The sequence below is a fragment of the Buceros rhinoceros genome, unplaced genomic scaffold (assembly GCF_000710305.1).
Source record: "Buceros rhinoceros silvestris isolate BGI_N320 unplaced genomic scaffold, ASM71030v1 scaffold18672, whole genome shotgun sequence".
NCBI classification, from domain to species: Eukaryota; Metazoa; Chordata; class Aves; order Bucerotiformes; family Bucerotidae; genus Buceros; species Buceros rhinoceros.
In genome coordinates, this window is record NW_010398572.1 from 21,191 (window position 1) to 34,338 (window position 13,148).

At 53.1% G+C, this 13,148-nt stretch overlaps 1 protein-coding gene across 1 annotated transcript in view; it reads left to right on the forward strand.

Moving 5' to 3' along the window:
- Window positions 1-4,219: 4,219 nt before the first annotated feature.
- Window positions 4,220-13,148, forward strand: part of KCNT1 (potassium channel, subfamily T, member 1) — a gene marked incomplete at its 3' end in the record, with an annotated part of 39,580 nt that continues 30,651 nt past the window's right edge. Inside the window, exon 1 of the mRNA XM_010131162.1 lies at window positions 4,220-4,368. Within this exon, the coding sequence (XP_010129464.1) occupies window positions 4,220-4,368 (149 nt within the window). The remainder of the gene's footprint in view (window positions 4,369-13,148) is intronic.

The following is a 13,148-nucleotide window of genomic DNA, read 5'->3' on the forward strand; positions in this document are numbered from 1 at the left end:
AATTGAGCATCTGGATGTCCTAGGGGATGTGTTTTGCCTGCTGCGTTGTTTGAGCTCAGGGTAAGGTATAGCAGCCGTGAACGGGCAACACCGGCACAGGGGACCTGCAATTCTTCTTAAATGTCTCTTCCTAGGTAACATCTCTCCACTTTCTGAGTTACAGGAAAGCACCTTTATCCTTTCAGTGTGGTTCTGTACTGACAGATAGTGATGTACCCCACCACAACCCAGCACTCAAGTGTTATTTTCTAGTATGAGACTCTCCTGCGGGGCTGGGTCCAGCTCTGGGCTCCTCAGCACAGCAGAGACATGGACCTGCTGGAACAGGGCCAGAGGACGCCACAAGAACGATCTGTACTGACAGATAGTGATGTACCCCACCACAACCCAGCACTCAAGTGTTATTTTCTAGTATGAGACTCTCCTGCGGGGCTGGGTCCAGCTCTGGGCTCCTCAGCACAGCAGAGACATGGACCTGCTGGAACAGGGCCAGAGGACGCCACAGGAACGATGCGATGGCTGGAACCCCTCTGCTGGGAGGACAAACTGAAAGAGTTGGAGTTGTTCAGCACGGAGAACAAAAGGTTCTGGGGTGACTTTAGTGCAGCCTGTCAGTGCTCAAAGGGGGCTGTAAGAAAGATGGGAGAGACTTGTCAGCAGGGGCTGTTGGGTTAAACTAAAAGAGGGAAGTTTAGACTAGATAGAAAGAATAATTTTTTTTGTGATCAGGATGGTGAGACTCTGGCCCGGGTTGCCCAGAGAGGTGGGAGAAGCCCCATCCCTGGAACCATCCCAGGTCAGGTTGGTTCCTGGGGCTAGTTGTTCAGCACGGAGAACAAAAGGTTCTGGGGTGACTTTAGTGCAGCCTGTCAGTGCTCAAAGGGGGCTGTAAGAAAGATGGGAGAGACTTGTCAGCAGGGGCTGTTGGGTTAAACTAAAAGAGGGAAGTTTAGACTAGATAGAAAGAATAATTTTTTTTGTGATCAGGATGGTGAGACTCTGGCCCGGGTTGCCCAGAGAGGTGGGAGAAGCCCCATCCCTGGAACCATCCCAGGTCAGGTTGGTCCCTGGGGCTATGAGCCCCATGCTCTGGTTGCAGATGTCCCTGCTCCCTGCAGGGGGTTGGTCTGGATGAGCTTGAAAGACCTGTTCCAACCCAAAGCAACAATTCTATGACTCTGTTTTTTTTTTTTCTCACCAGTGCCCTGGTTGTCTGTCTCCCAGCCGAGAAGACCAGGGTGCTTCTCCTGCATTGCTGGTGGCTCAGTGATCTGGGCAGCTCCAGCTTGTCTTTGCTCTGAGGTTTTGCTTTACTCCTTCTCCTTAAGCTGCTCTTACTGACACGACAGCACTCAGTGATTGTCTAGGAGGTGGCTTGGGAGGAGAGGTGCTGCCAGGGCTGTAGTTCTTTAGGTGAAGCATGGAACGCATTGTGTTGCCTGAGACAGGAGTAGTTTTCTGACAGAACTGCAGCAAAGGAAAGGAACTGCTTCAGCAGCCCAGCGCAGATCTGAGCAGTCTGAGTAGCTCTGTGGGGTTACCCAGCCTCAGAGAGGTTCTCCTCAGCAGCAGGCGCCCTCTTGTCTCCCCTGGAAGGGAAATGGCTGTTTGACACAGCAGCCCTGTCTGCAGTTTCTCCTGACCCTGGGTCAGCTCGCTCCTCTCTCTTCTGCTTTTCATGCCTTGTTTTGTGTTTAAGTGCTTAAACAGAAGAAGTGTCTTCATGAGAAGGCGCCTGCAGGCGGGAAGTGAGTTTCTCGAGGGGTTCTTTGATGTGATTTTTGTTACCTTCTATACAGAGAAAGTATGACAGGAGGGTTTCCATTTTCTGTTAAAATTCCCCAGGTCTTTCTCTAATACCTCTTCTGTTCAGTGCTGCTGCTTGACGGCAATAATGCTGAGATTAGGATTTAAGCGTAAACCACTTTTCACATCAAACCTTAATCCTGAAATTAACGTTCTCCTGGAGTTGGGAGTACATTACCATTTAGAATTTGTAAAATAACGCCCCAAAGGAGAGACCTGATTGCCCCAGTCCCAGTGGCTCCAGTTGTCTGGGAGGATTCATCATGCCCTGAGCTGGGCACAGTCCAGTCCAGAGGGGTGACGGCAGTAATTGTATTTGGGACTCGAGAACAACACCCTGAAGAAAACAGATACGGAGCAGTAAGTTGAAGATAAGGCTGAAGCAAACCACGAAGCAGAAACGAATGACTGTTAGAAAATGAATGCATTGAGCTAATGAATCATTTTGAGGCAAAAGGGGAAATTAAGTGAGTGCTGAATGCTGGAACACTAGTAAATGGACTGTGGGGTTTTATCCATCTGACATTTCAAAATGCTGAAATAAAGTACGTCTTACGGTGAAATCCCATTAGGAAGTAATGCTCTGAGAAGGGAAACACGGGTTTGGTTAACAGGAAGTGGGGACTTGGTTTCTCTGCCCAGAGCAGCCGGAGAGTGCCGTGGTATCACGGGGTAAGTTGTCACCAGGTACCACTCTTAGAGGCAAGAACAGTGAGCAGAGCTCAGGCCTGGCCACTCACTGGTCACAGAGAGGAAGGGAAGGACTGGCCTTTTCCTCCTAGAGTCTGGTGCAGCATGGTGGTGCCGGGTGCTCCCATCACCTCGCAGCGGTGTGGCTGTGTGCGGGGTAGTCAGAGCCAGAGGAAAACATCAGCTTTTCATTCTGAAAGTGAAGTGCTTTCAGATCCCAGGGTTCCCATTTCAGGGCAGCTTCTGCCCATACCTTGAGAACAGCCCTCACGGAGCTGTCTGCTCTCAAACGCTGGGAAGTCCCTTCCAGCCATCAGTATGCTGACTCTCCGTGTGCCGTGGTCATTCTGAAGGAATCCTGTGGTAGAGTTCAATTCCTTGTGTTGGCTTTGCATGCCGTGATGTCTCTCCGGCGATGAGGCAGTGAATTTACTCTTTATTTAAAGTATGCGGTGGAGCAGCATTGCCATGCAACGCTGGTGTGTGGTGGAGCAGCCCTGGCACGCTATGGGGCAGCATCGGTGTGCCGTGGGGTGGTGCTGGCATGCAGTGCTGGCATGCTGTGGGGTGGTGTTGGCGTCTCACGGGGTGGTGTTGGCATGCTGCGGGGTGATGGTGGTATGTTGTGGGGTGGTGCTGGCATGCTGTGCAGTGGTGTTGGCATCTCATAGGGTAGTGTTGGCTGCTGCGGGGCAGTGTTGGTACACAGTGGGATGATGTTGGCATGCCGTGGGGCAGTGCCAGGCTGTCGCTTTTCTAAGCCCTGTGCCCCAGGGCTCCAGCCCAGTGCGCTGCAGCACCTCGTGGTCCTCTTGAAGATGCTATGTCAAGCATGAGCTTGATGGCGTCAAGCATGAGCTGGAGCAGGTATGGACTGGTGGCATCCCCAAAAGCAGGCGGGAGGCATGAGCCCCCTTTCCAGTCCTACCTGTGCAACAGGGGACTGATAGAGCTAAACAGCTCCTGCTTGGGATGCCCCTGTCCACAGTGAATTTTCTGTTGGACATCCTGAGAAATCGATGTCAAGCGTGTTTGAGGAGCAGCAGCTTTTGTTCTCACCTGCAGAGGGAAAGCTGGGTTTTCCTGGGACAGGTAGTGGCCAGGTGAGCAGTGCTTGAGCCCCGCGGCCAATGGCTGCACAGGGGGAAGCAGCAGCAAGTTCATCTGTGCTCAGTTCACAGCGGGTGCGTTTTGGAGGGGACCTTGCTCTGCTGCTTTGTATCTGCAAGCCAAACACGCTGAGTCTATTCGCTGGCATGCAGTCCACACGCTGCTCTTTACACAGAGGAATAAGAGAAAATAGCTCCCTCCCCCTCACGTTGCTGCTGAAAACCAGGGATGGGGATAAAATAATCCCTCATACCCTGCCCTGCTTGTAGCGATAAGAGCAAAGCAATCACTTCGTTGAAGGAGGCAGCCAAGGCAATCACACCATTTCCTAAACAAAGGCGTTTCAGAGATTTCCGGTCTGTGGATGTTTCATCGTCTTGCACCAAATTTGTTGCAGCAGCAAGGCCAGAGAGTTTGCCTTGACTCCCCTCACTACCAAAATAAATGTACAGGGCAGGATTGTTCCACTGAGCAGCCGGGAGTGGGGAGAGGGAAGAAGGAAGGAGATGGTATGCGCCGACAGCTCTAAACTGAATGCGGTGAGGATTGCTATGTATGAGAGAGTTCAGGGGAGAAAGAGGAAGAGGTCGGAGAGGCAGCTGAAGTGCGCAGGATGGCGAGAGCCAAGCTGAAGAATTCCCCTTCGGAGAGCAATTCCCATGTCAAAGCAGTCCCACCAGCAACGACAGAAGATGTCCATGGGGTGAGCCCCTTGTTACCGGCTCGGAGGATGGGATCCTTGGGGAGTGATGTCGGACAAAGGTATTGCAGGGCTGCAGTGATGCGTGGGGCTTTGGCGGGGCTGGGGGAGCGGCGGGAGGCAGCACCTGTTATCTTTTAAATGAGGGGAAAGGATTAGTGCCACCACGGACACCATGGGTGACGGGTCAAATCCTTCTGATAGCTGCAGTAAAGAGCCACACCAGCTCCAAAGTTGTGTTATGAAAGAGGGAGCTGGAGCAGAAGAAAGCCAGTCCCTTTAAATTTTTTATAAGTGCTTCTTGGGGTTTTTTATATGCCAAAAGCAGGTCTGAATGGCAGCCCTGGGGCTGGGGCTCCCACCCAGCACCCTTAACTTGCACTGCGCCTTATCTGTGCGGTACGAGGCTGAAGCTTATTTACACTGCTAGCGCCACAGCATGCCCTGTGCATAAGCACCATGTCGGCACGGAAGAAGAGATGCTCAATCTCCCATCTGAGGAATAATTTATTTACAACTGAATAAAAAAAAAAAAGAAAAAAGCAGCTACTGTACAGAATGCTGCAGCCTCTTTCTGCAAGCACACAGCTGATGCGTGCAGAGCTGCTTTTCAGGAGGATGAAAACGCTTCCCACTGCGCTGGGATTACAGTGTTTGAGAAGAAGCCAGGTCCCCTAGTTAGGATGAGGAGGCATATGTCAGTAGTTCAGTTCTGTTCTGTTCATTCCATTTTCTGTTTCATTCCCCCCCTCCACCTTCCATCTATTCAGCCTTCCAGCCCGTCCTGTCTGTCTTCCTTCTCAGCAAAACCTGCCTCCCCTGTGACTGTGTACTGTACATCTTCTAGGAGGTAAATGTGGTGCTGTTTCTAGCTCCGGTTTCCAGTGCAAATCAGCACTGTAGGACAGCTTCTGCTCACGGGGAATTTCACTTGTTTGGCTTTAGATTGGAAGGAATTAACCACCTCAGCTTCAGGATCTTCTTCTGTCTCACTGGTGGGCTGGGCGGCAGACGGCAACAAGCCAGGCTCGGCAGATGCGGTCCCCACTGGGAAGCCAAGGAGGGAGGTGTGCGCTGCCGGCATTGGAGTGGTTGTTCCCCGGTGCTGAGCTGTGCTGGGCACATGCTTTAGTCTCCGGGTCTGGGAGGCAGAGTCCTGGCGTACTTGCGGAACTGAGAGTGCATGTCTCGGTCTGATGGGTGGGGTGTCGACTCTCCAGATGGCAGCAGTGCTGATTCTCTGGTGAGCAGACACTTGGATCTTGTGGGTCGTTGCCTTCTGACTTCGTGAGGTGAGGACTTACATGTGTGGAGAGCTGCAAATGGGCATCGGGTGGGTGCACTGGAACCAAATCCCTGAATCTCGTGTGGTCTCAGCGTGTTTTGACAAGTAATCTCTATCTGCTCCCACTACTTTTGCTCTGTTTTCATGTCTTGCTTTCATTGCTTCAAAGAGACGTGAAACTTTGACCTGTTCTGGGGGTACCACATCTCTGAAGGTATGTCCTGGATGCTGATGCTGGCAAAGCCGTTGTAGTGATCTTGCTTCCTTCCCGGTACCCTGTGAGGTACTGTTGATGTACCTCTCGTGCCAGTGCCAGTGTTCGAATTCAGATGCACCAGGGCTAGAAAAAGACCCCTCCTTGCAACTGGGGGCTTCTTTCGTAGTCGTCCCAGCCAGCGCTCATCAGCTGTGATTCAACACCCAAGAGGAGCTTCTCTCCTCCCACACTTGGGACTTGGTGGATTCCTGCCCAGGACCAGGGAGCCAAACATTTATCTCGAGGCTGATCCTCCTTATCTCTTGCGGGGAGCATGGCACAAAGGAGGGATGCTGCAAGATATCATTGGATCGGGGGGCAGGAATTCCAAAGACAACAGGGTTTTAGAAGAGCCTTGTCAGAAGGCCAAGTGTGCAGAGCACACCAGGCTGCCTCAGGGCTTTGTGAAAGAACCCAGTTCCCTGGGTTCCACTGGAATTTTAAGTGTTTGTTGCAGCTTTGTAAGGAAGTGATGGTGCCTTGGGTACTGCTGCTGTGGGGTAGAGGAGTTGATGGCAACACTTTCACACTCCTCCGGCGATGGGCAGAACCCTGCGAGCCACCGCTCGCAGTGTCTGAATTCCCAGCTGCCGGGCTTTTCTTCTTCCCTGTGCGCTGCTTCCCCGTTGACAAATAAGTTGAGGTTCATGCTCTTCTCTTTCACTGTGTGTGCAGACAAGGAAGGCAGGAAGATTGCTTTGGAAGTGATGAATAGCGTGTTTGAGATGCTTCATCTCCTCCAAAGCCAGACACAGCAGCGTTACCAAGTTAGGAGGGACAATTGTCACTGGGAGTTGGGAGTGAAATTACCAGGCAATGGTGGAAGAAGATGCTGTGTTACAGGACATTCTTGGGGTTGCAGATGAATTCTCTAGATGACCAAAGCCAGTGAATTTTATTCTCACCTACTTTATTTACCCCCTTACTCTGTCTCTTAGTCATTGCAGCATCTCAAAGCTTTAAGAGCTTTGAGTCGTGTTCACTGAGCTGCTGATAGCCGAGGTTTGGGGAAGAAAATAAGCATTGCAGAAGAGTCGAGGTTGGAGAGGAGCTCTGGAGGGCTCTGGTCCAACCCCTTCTCAAAGCTGGACTAACTTTAAAGTTAGTCAGCTCAGCTGGCTCAGGACCAGCCCGGCTGAGTTTTGAACATCTCCCAGGCTGGAGATTTCTCAGCATCTCTGGGTGCCTGGTTCAGGGCTTGATCACTCTCAGGATTAATAATTTATCCCTTGCTGCATCTTGTGCCTCTTTCCTCTTGTCCTTTTGCTGCGTGAATCCGAGAGGAGGTTGACAACACCTCACCCGTCAGGTAGCCAAGGGTGGCAGTTAGATCCTTCCCTCCCTTCTTCTCCTTCAGGCTGCACAATCCCACCTCCTACAGCCCGGCCTCGTCTCTCAGTTTGAGATATTCTTGGCAGGAATAAACGGGACTTTGCTTCAGCCATGCTACCATCAACAAGGCGGCTGGAGGCTACTTGGTGAGAAATAGCAGCTCTCGGCTGGGGCGAGGGTAGTGCAACATGTCATGGAGGTAAAGCCCTTCGGGGAGTGAGGAAGGCACCTGAATTGTCTGCGAACATCATTTCTGACCAACTGATGTTTGTTCCCCCAAGGGGCAGCCAGGCATTAGCTGACAGCCTCACCAAATGCGTTTTCACTGCCTGACACTCACAGACAAGCAGACCAGCAGAAAGGTCCAGTCTGGCCATTGAAACCAGTATGACCGCTCTGTCCTTGCAGCCAGGTTTGCCGGTGAAGGTCTCTATAGCAGGTCGCAGCAGCAAGTGCCTGGGTGCAATTCCCTCTGCTCTTGAACCATTGCCGTGCCGTGTTGCTCAGTCCCCTCCCGGGGTGAGGATAAGTCAACAGCTAATTTATTTAATTGTTAACATTTCTTTAATGTTAAAATGCTAAAAAGCATTTTCCAACAAAGGGATTTGGAGACATATCTCTGTCTTCAGAGAACAGCATCTGCTTGTTTGCCACTTCAGCTCTCAGTGAGGTGGAAATGCTGTGGTAGGGACTACCCCAGCCGGGTTTGCCCACCGCTGCCCCTGCCAACATGCACGGCCCAGCCTCGGTTCTTCTGCCGCTACTTTCCTGGCTGCTCACTGAGAGTTGATAGCAGAAATTGAGAAATGCTGAGGCCAGGGGTTTCAGGAAGGTTTGGTTATGGGAGGATTTCCACCTCCATGCCAGACCTAGCTCCTGCACTTCCCTCTGAGCCGTGAAGGTCTGTGCCACTTCGTGAAGGCATCACTGTCCCCGGGCAGGCAGGAACCGGCATCGCTGCAGGCAGGGTCCCTTCTTGGAGGAGACCTGAGAGAGAGCCCAGGGGTCCAGGGGGTTTCATTTACAAAGTGCTCTGGCCTTGATCCACTTTCCCTCTGGCTGGGCCGGGCAGGGCAGCCAGAATGTGTCTGCAGGGGACACATTCCTGGTGGTGGGTATCTCTGTATGGAGAGTGCCGAGTCCTGTCAGGGTTCACTGTGCCGTGCGGCTGTTTGCTGACAGGGTGTTGATGTCTGTGATGGTTGCTCAGATGGGAGCATGGCATCTCCAAGCCTTGCCCCCGCAGTAACCAAACGGCAGACAGGTCTCAGAGCTGGAGTCCAGCCACTCCGTGGGTCCATCCTTGTGGGAGGTGCCTCCAGTGGAGTTTCCTTGGGCTGTGCTTCCAGGCACTGTGCCATAGCCCTGCGGGGGTGACACTGCTCGCACACCCTTTAACCTGGGCATTTCTTTCCCGTGCAGCAGCGGGCATTGCCATGTGGCGCTGAGTGAATTTTCCACGCAGGACCACTGTGAAACACGGGCAGGGTGCTCAGTTGCTGCACTTCGTTTTAAGGGCAATATGGAAACAGGCTGCTTGATCCCGATGAACAGGAACCGATCCCAGATCCCGGCTGCCAGCACGGCGAGCTGACAGCTGGCATCCTTCGCACTCAACAGAGCCGTTCGTAAACACAGCCAGTGATTTCATCCCGGGATGTGGTGTGGGGGCTCGAGCCCGCCTGTTTCTTGTGCTTTTCTTGGAGCTGTGCTGGAATAGCCCCTGAGCTCTGCTCATCCTCCCCGTTTTGCACCCACTCCTCTGCATGGGGACAAGATCCACATCACCACACCCCAGCCAGCACTCAGTTCGGGGCAACCTTCTGCAGGTTTTGGATGTGTTTCAGTGGCTGGTCCCATGTTTGTGGTCCCCATCCCTCAAATCCCTGTCCCCAGCACTCTCTGGCAGAAAGCATTTGCACCCCCTTGGGCGATGTGAACCCTCGAGCTGGCAGCGCTGCAGCCGGGCTCCTGAGGGGAACAGGCTGAGTTTGGGAAGCGCCGAGTGTTCCTCCCACGGCTGCTGCCACTGAAAATCTTGATGCCCTACATAGGCGCTGACGTGCAGACGAGGTGCCTAACCTAAGGATGCCTACATTCGAAAACTGGGCTTTTGCTCTGTTTATTTTAGGTCCCTCATTCCCAATCAGGTCCCGTCAGGTCACAGGGATTAGCACGTTCCTCCTCCTCCAGTGGAGGGTTTCCTGCTTGTGGTGGGATTGGGATGCCAGCCCTGGCCACCCATCTGAGCGGGCACCAGTGCGGGTAGCCAGTGCTACCAGCCCGGCTGTCGGGCTTGTGTGGGACTGTGATGGAGAGGGGTCTCGCAGTCCACCTCCAAGCTCAGGCACAGTCCTTCCTCTGCAAAGCTCAGCCACCTTGATGGGACTGCAGGGAGGTGTGCGTCAGAGCAGCCTCAGCATCTGTAGGGCCTTTTTGCCCAGTGGGCAGCGCCCAGTGCCTAGGCTGGGCAGCACCCGTCCCTCTGGGAGAGCTAAAACTTTCTGGAAGGTAACTGCAGGCAGTGCCAGGCACTGGGCGGGGAATGGCTCATCTGGCTGCAGCGGGTGATGCTGTGGTTTTGGCACCTTGTTTGTTTCTAAACTTTATGTATTTTATTTGCGATGCATCAGTATTGGTGTGGCCAGCAGGACCAGGGCAGGGATCGTCCCCCTGTACTGGGGGCACTGGTGAGGCCACACTTTGATGGCACGTGTGAGGCCACACTTTGAATCCTGGGTTCAGTTCTGGCCCCTCACTGCCAGAAGGACATTGATGGGCTGGAGCGTGTCCAGAGAAGGGCAACGGAGCTGGAGCAGGGTCTGGAGCACAATGCGCTGAGGAGTGGCTGAGGGACCTGCGAGGGCTGAGCCTGGAGCAAAGGAGGCTCCAGGGAGACCTTCTGGCTCTGACAACTCCTTGACAAGAGGTTGGAGGAAGGTGGGGGTTGGTCTCTTCTCCCCAGGAACAAGCAACAGGGTGAGAGGAAATGGCCTCAGGTTGTTGCAGGAGAGATTTAGGTTGTCCCTGAGGAATCATTTCTTCCCCGTTGGGGTTGTCCCAGCCTGGCCCAGGCTGCCCAGGGCAGTGGTGGAGTCCCCATCCCTGGAGGGGTTTCCCAGCCATGTCGAGGTGGTGCTGAGGGAGTCAGTGGGGACCTGGTCGTGCTGGGGAACGGGGGGACTCGGGGAGCTTAAAGGTCTTTTCAAACCTCAACCATTCTATGATTCTATGATGTAGGTTTTGCCGAGGACATGGAGAAAAAAACTACCTTTGTGATTAAAGAAGCACCCCTTGAAGTGCTGCTTGGTGGGGAGGAGGCAGCTGCACCCCCAGTGCCAGCATGCTGCCTGCCTGCCTGCGCGGCTTGGGAGGGTCCGTTCGTGTGGCCCTTCTCCAGCCATCAGGCAGCCATTGGCATCTGCCTGGAGCAGGCGGTGGCTTTTCGTGTGCCCGCCAGCACAACTTGCTGAGCTTCCTCAGGGCTGGAGTCCCTTCCCCAGGGTCACCCCTGCTCTGTCCCACAGCAGGGGAGGTGGGCTCGGACCACACCTGTGTTTGTGAGCAGGACGCGTGCGTCTTCCTCTCCCTTTCCCCTTCCTCAGTCCTTCTCCCCCTCTTTACTTTCTTTTTTCGTCTCCTCCCATCTGTCCTTCTCACGTCAGGCTATTTTGGGGGATGAGTTTCTCACTGTCAATATGGTAGCAACGACGGTGCATCTCATGTCTTAGAGGATGAGCACCACTTCAGGAAGCCTTCCTAAGCAGTTATCTTAATTGGTTTATCTTAAACCCCTTACCCTGCCCCTGTCTTGGAGGTGTTTTGAGTCTGGAGGCTAAGAAAGCACTAAATTTGACAGTTCTCTCCTCCTTCGGCTCAGAGCCACAGGAGAGAGACATCAAAATCAGGGCTCTTTAGCCCCAGTACCGGAACACCTCTGAGCCTGGCAAGTGGTTATTAAGCAGCCTGAAGCTGAGCGTAGTGCTGGCAAGTCATTACTTGTGTCTTTGTGACTTCCAGGGGCTTTTAGTGAGGACAGAATTATTTTTTTACTTAAAAGTAATAGAAACTGCAGGACCAGAAATGAATTTTTAATACCTTTAATGTAACCAAACTACCTCCCAGAAAAATCAGGAGACAGCGCTGAAGGCACGGAGCTGGCAGGGACTTTGCTAGGAGGGAGTGGGTCTCTGTGCAAGCTCAGCTGAGCTGCCGACGTGCTTTCCTCCATCCGAGCATCTTTGAGCGCTTGAAACGCAGGGACAGTATTTAGCCTCAAATTACCCATGTGAGACAGATGAGCTGAATGCCACCCAGCTCCTGCAGTGGGCTGGCAGGGCGGGGAGCAGAGCTGGGGCTCTGGGCTGGCTGCCTTCCCTCCCCGGAGCAAAGGGGACTGGAAAGGCTTGCAGCCCTGGGGCTGGAGAAGAGCAGCCTGAGAGGGGACCTCCTCAGTGGAATCAATGGCTAAAAGGGGACCGGGAGGAGAGGCCAGACTCTGCCCAGTGGTGCCCAATGACAGAGCAAATGGCAATGGGCACAAACTGGAACCTGGGAAGTTCCACCTGAACATGAGGAAAATCTTTGCTGTGAGGGTGGCAGAGCCCTGGCCCAGGCTGCCCAGAGAGATTGTGGAGTCTCCTGCTCTGGAGAGATCCCAAACCTGCCTGGACGCTGAACTGGGCACCCTGCTCTGGGGACCCTGCTGTAGCAGGAGGTTGGATTGGATGATCCCAGGGGTCTCTGCCAACCCCCACCAGTCTGGGAGTCTGTGAGGCAGGATGGGGTGAAAAGGTGGCAGCTCAGGCGAGGAGCTGCTGCGCAGCATGGGTGGGCAGGTGATTGCTCTCTCTTGTACATAAGCAAGCTTTTTTGGTGGCTTTTGTTCTAATAATAAATATGCCATTGTCTCTTCATCTTCTAATAAAACCTTTCCATTTTGTGAAGGGCTGCAGCTTGAAAGGCGGTGACAGACCTGTCTCTGTAGCCGTGAAGTTTCTTCCCCCTCTGCTCCTCTCCTTTCTCTTGTTCTTCCCGGCTTTGCTCCCTCTCTCCGGGAGATGCTGCTTGCACCAGCCAGAGCTCAGCGTTGTGGCGTAACAGTTTGCAGGGCCAAGACACAGAGTCTTGTCTTTCCCTGTCTGGGGACAGCCCTTCTCTCCCGGACCCTGCACTCCAGAGGGGAGCGGAGGCTGGGCTGTGTCACAGGTATCTTCCATGGTAGGAATGAGACGAGCTGAGCTTTGTCTGCACGGGGATTCTCAGGAAGGCAGATCTGCTTGAAATGAAACAGTGATTTTAAAGCAGATTATCGAAGCCCTGTTAAAAGCTGGAGTAAACGTCCTGACTGAGATAAATGGCTTTAATTCTGCACGTGTCAATCTGCTTTCTTCTCAAGTGAGACTGTGCACAAAAGGGTTCCTGCCGCTCTGCTAATCCCCTCCAGCAGTTAACCTCGATTAATGGCCAGATCAGTGACTCCGCAAAGTGCCCACAGGTTGGGCTGGAGTGGGTGACAATCAGCAAAGGGAAGATGCTTGTGCAGCCCCTTGGGTCAGCAGCTCCGCTTGGGCCAGGCTCGCGCTTCTAACAAGTTTTGGGGATCTGGAAAACAACCAGTTTTCAGATGAGATTTGTAGTGATTTTTAGATTTCTTAAAGAATTTTCCATATTTTCTCATCAATTAGACTGTTTATGAGCATTTGGGTGCCTGCTGGGAAGAAGGAGAGTTTTTGGTGTGATATCTCAGTCACTTCTTCCCCGTGTGATCGGCATGAAGCAGTTCATTCATTTGGAAGCGGAGAGCGTCTTTTTGTGACTGTTTTATCGCACGTGCTTTAACCACAGCACAGGGTGGCCAGAGCTGCTGTTGGGGAGGTTTATGATCTGTCCATCGCTGTGGAGTCCCTTTTATTCACGGTGCTTTTTTGTGAGTGAGGTGTTCATTCACCTCGCGAGCCTGTGGCTTG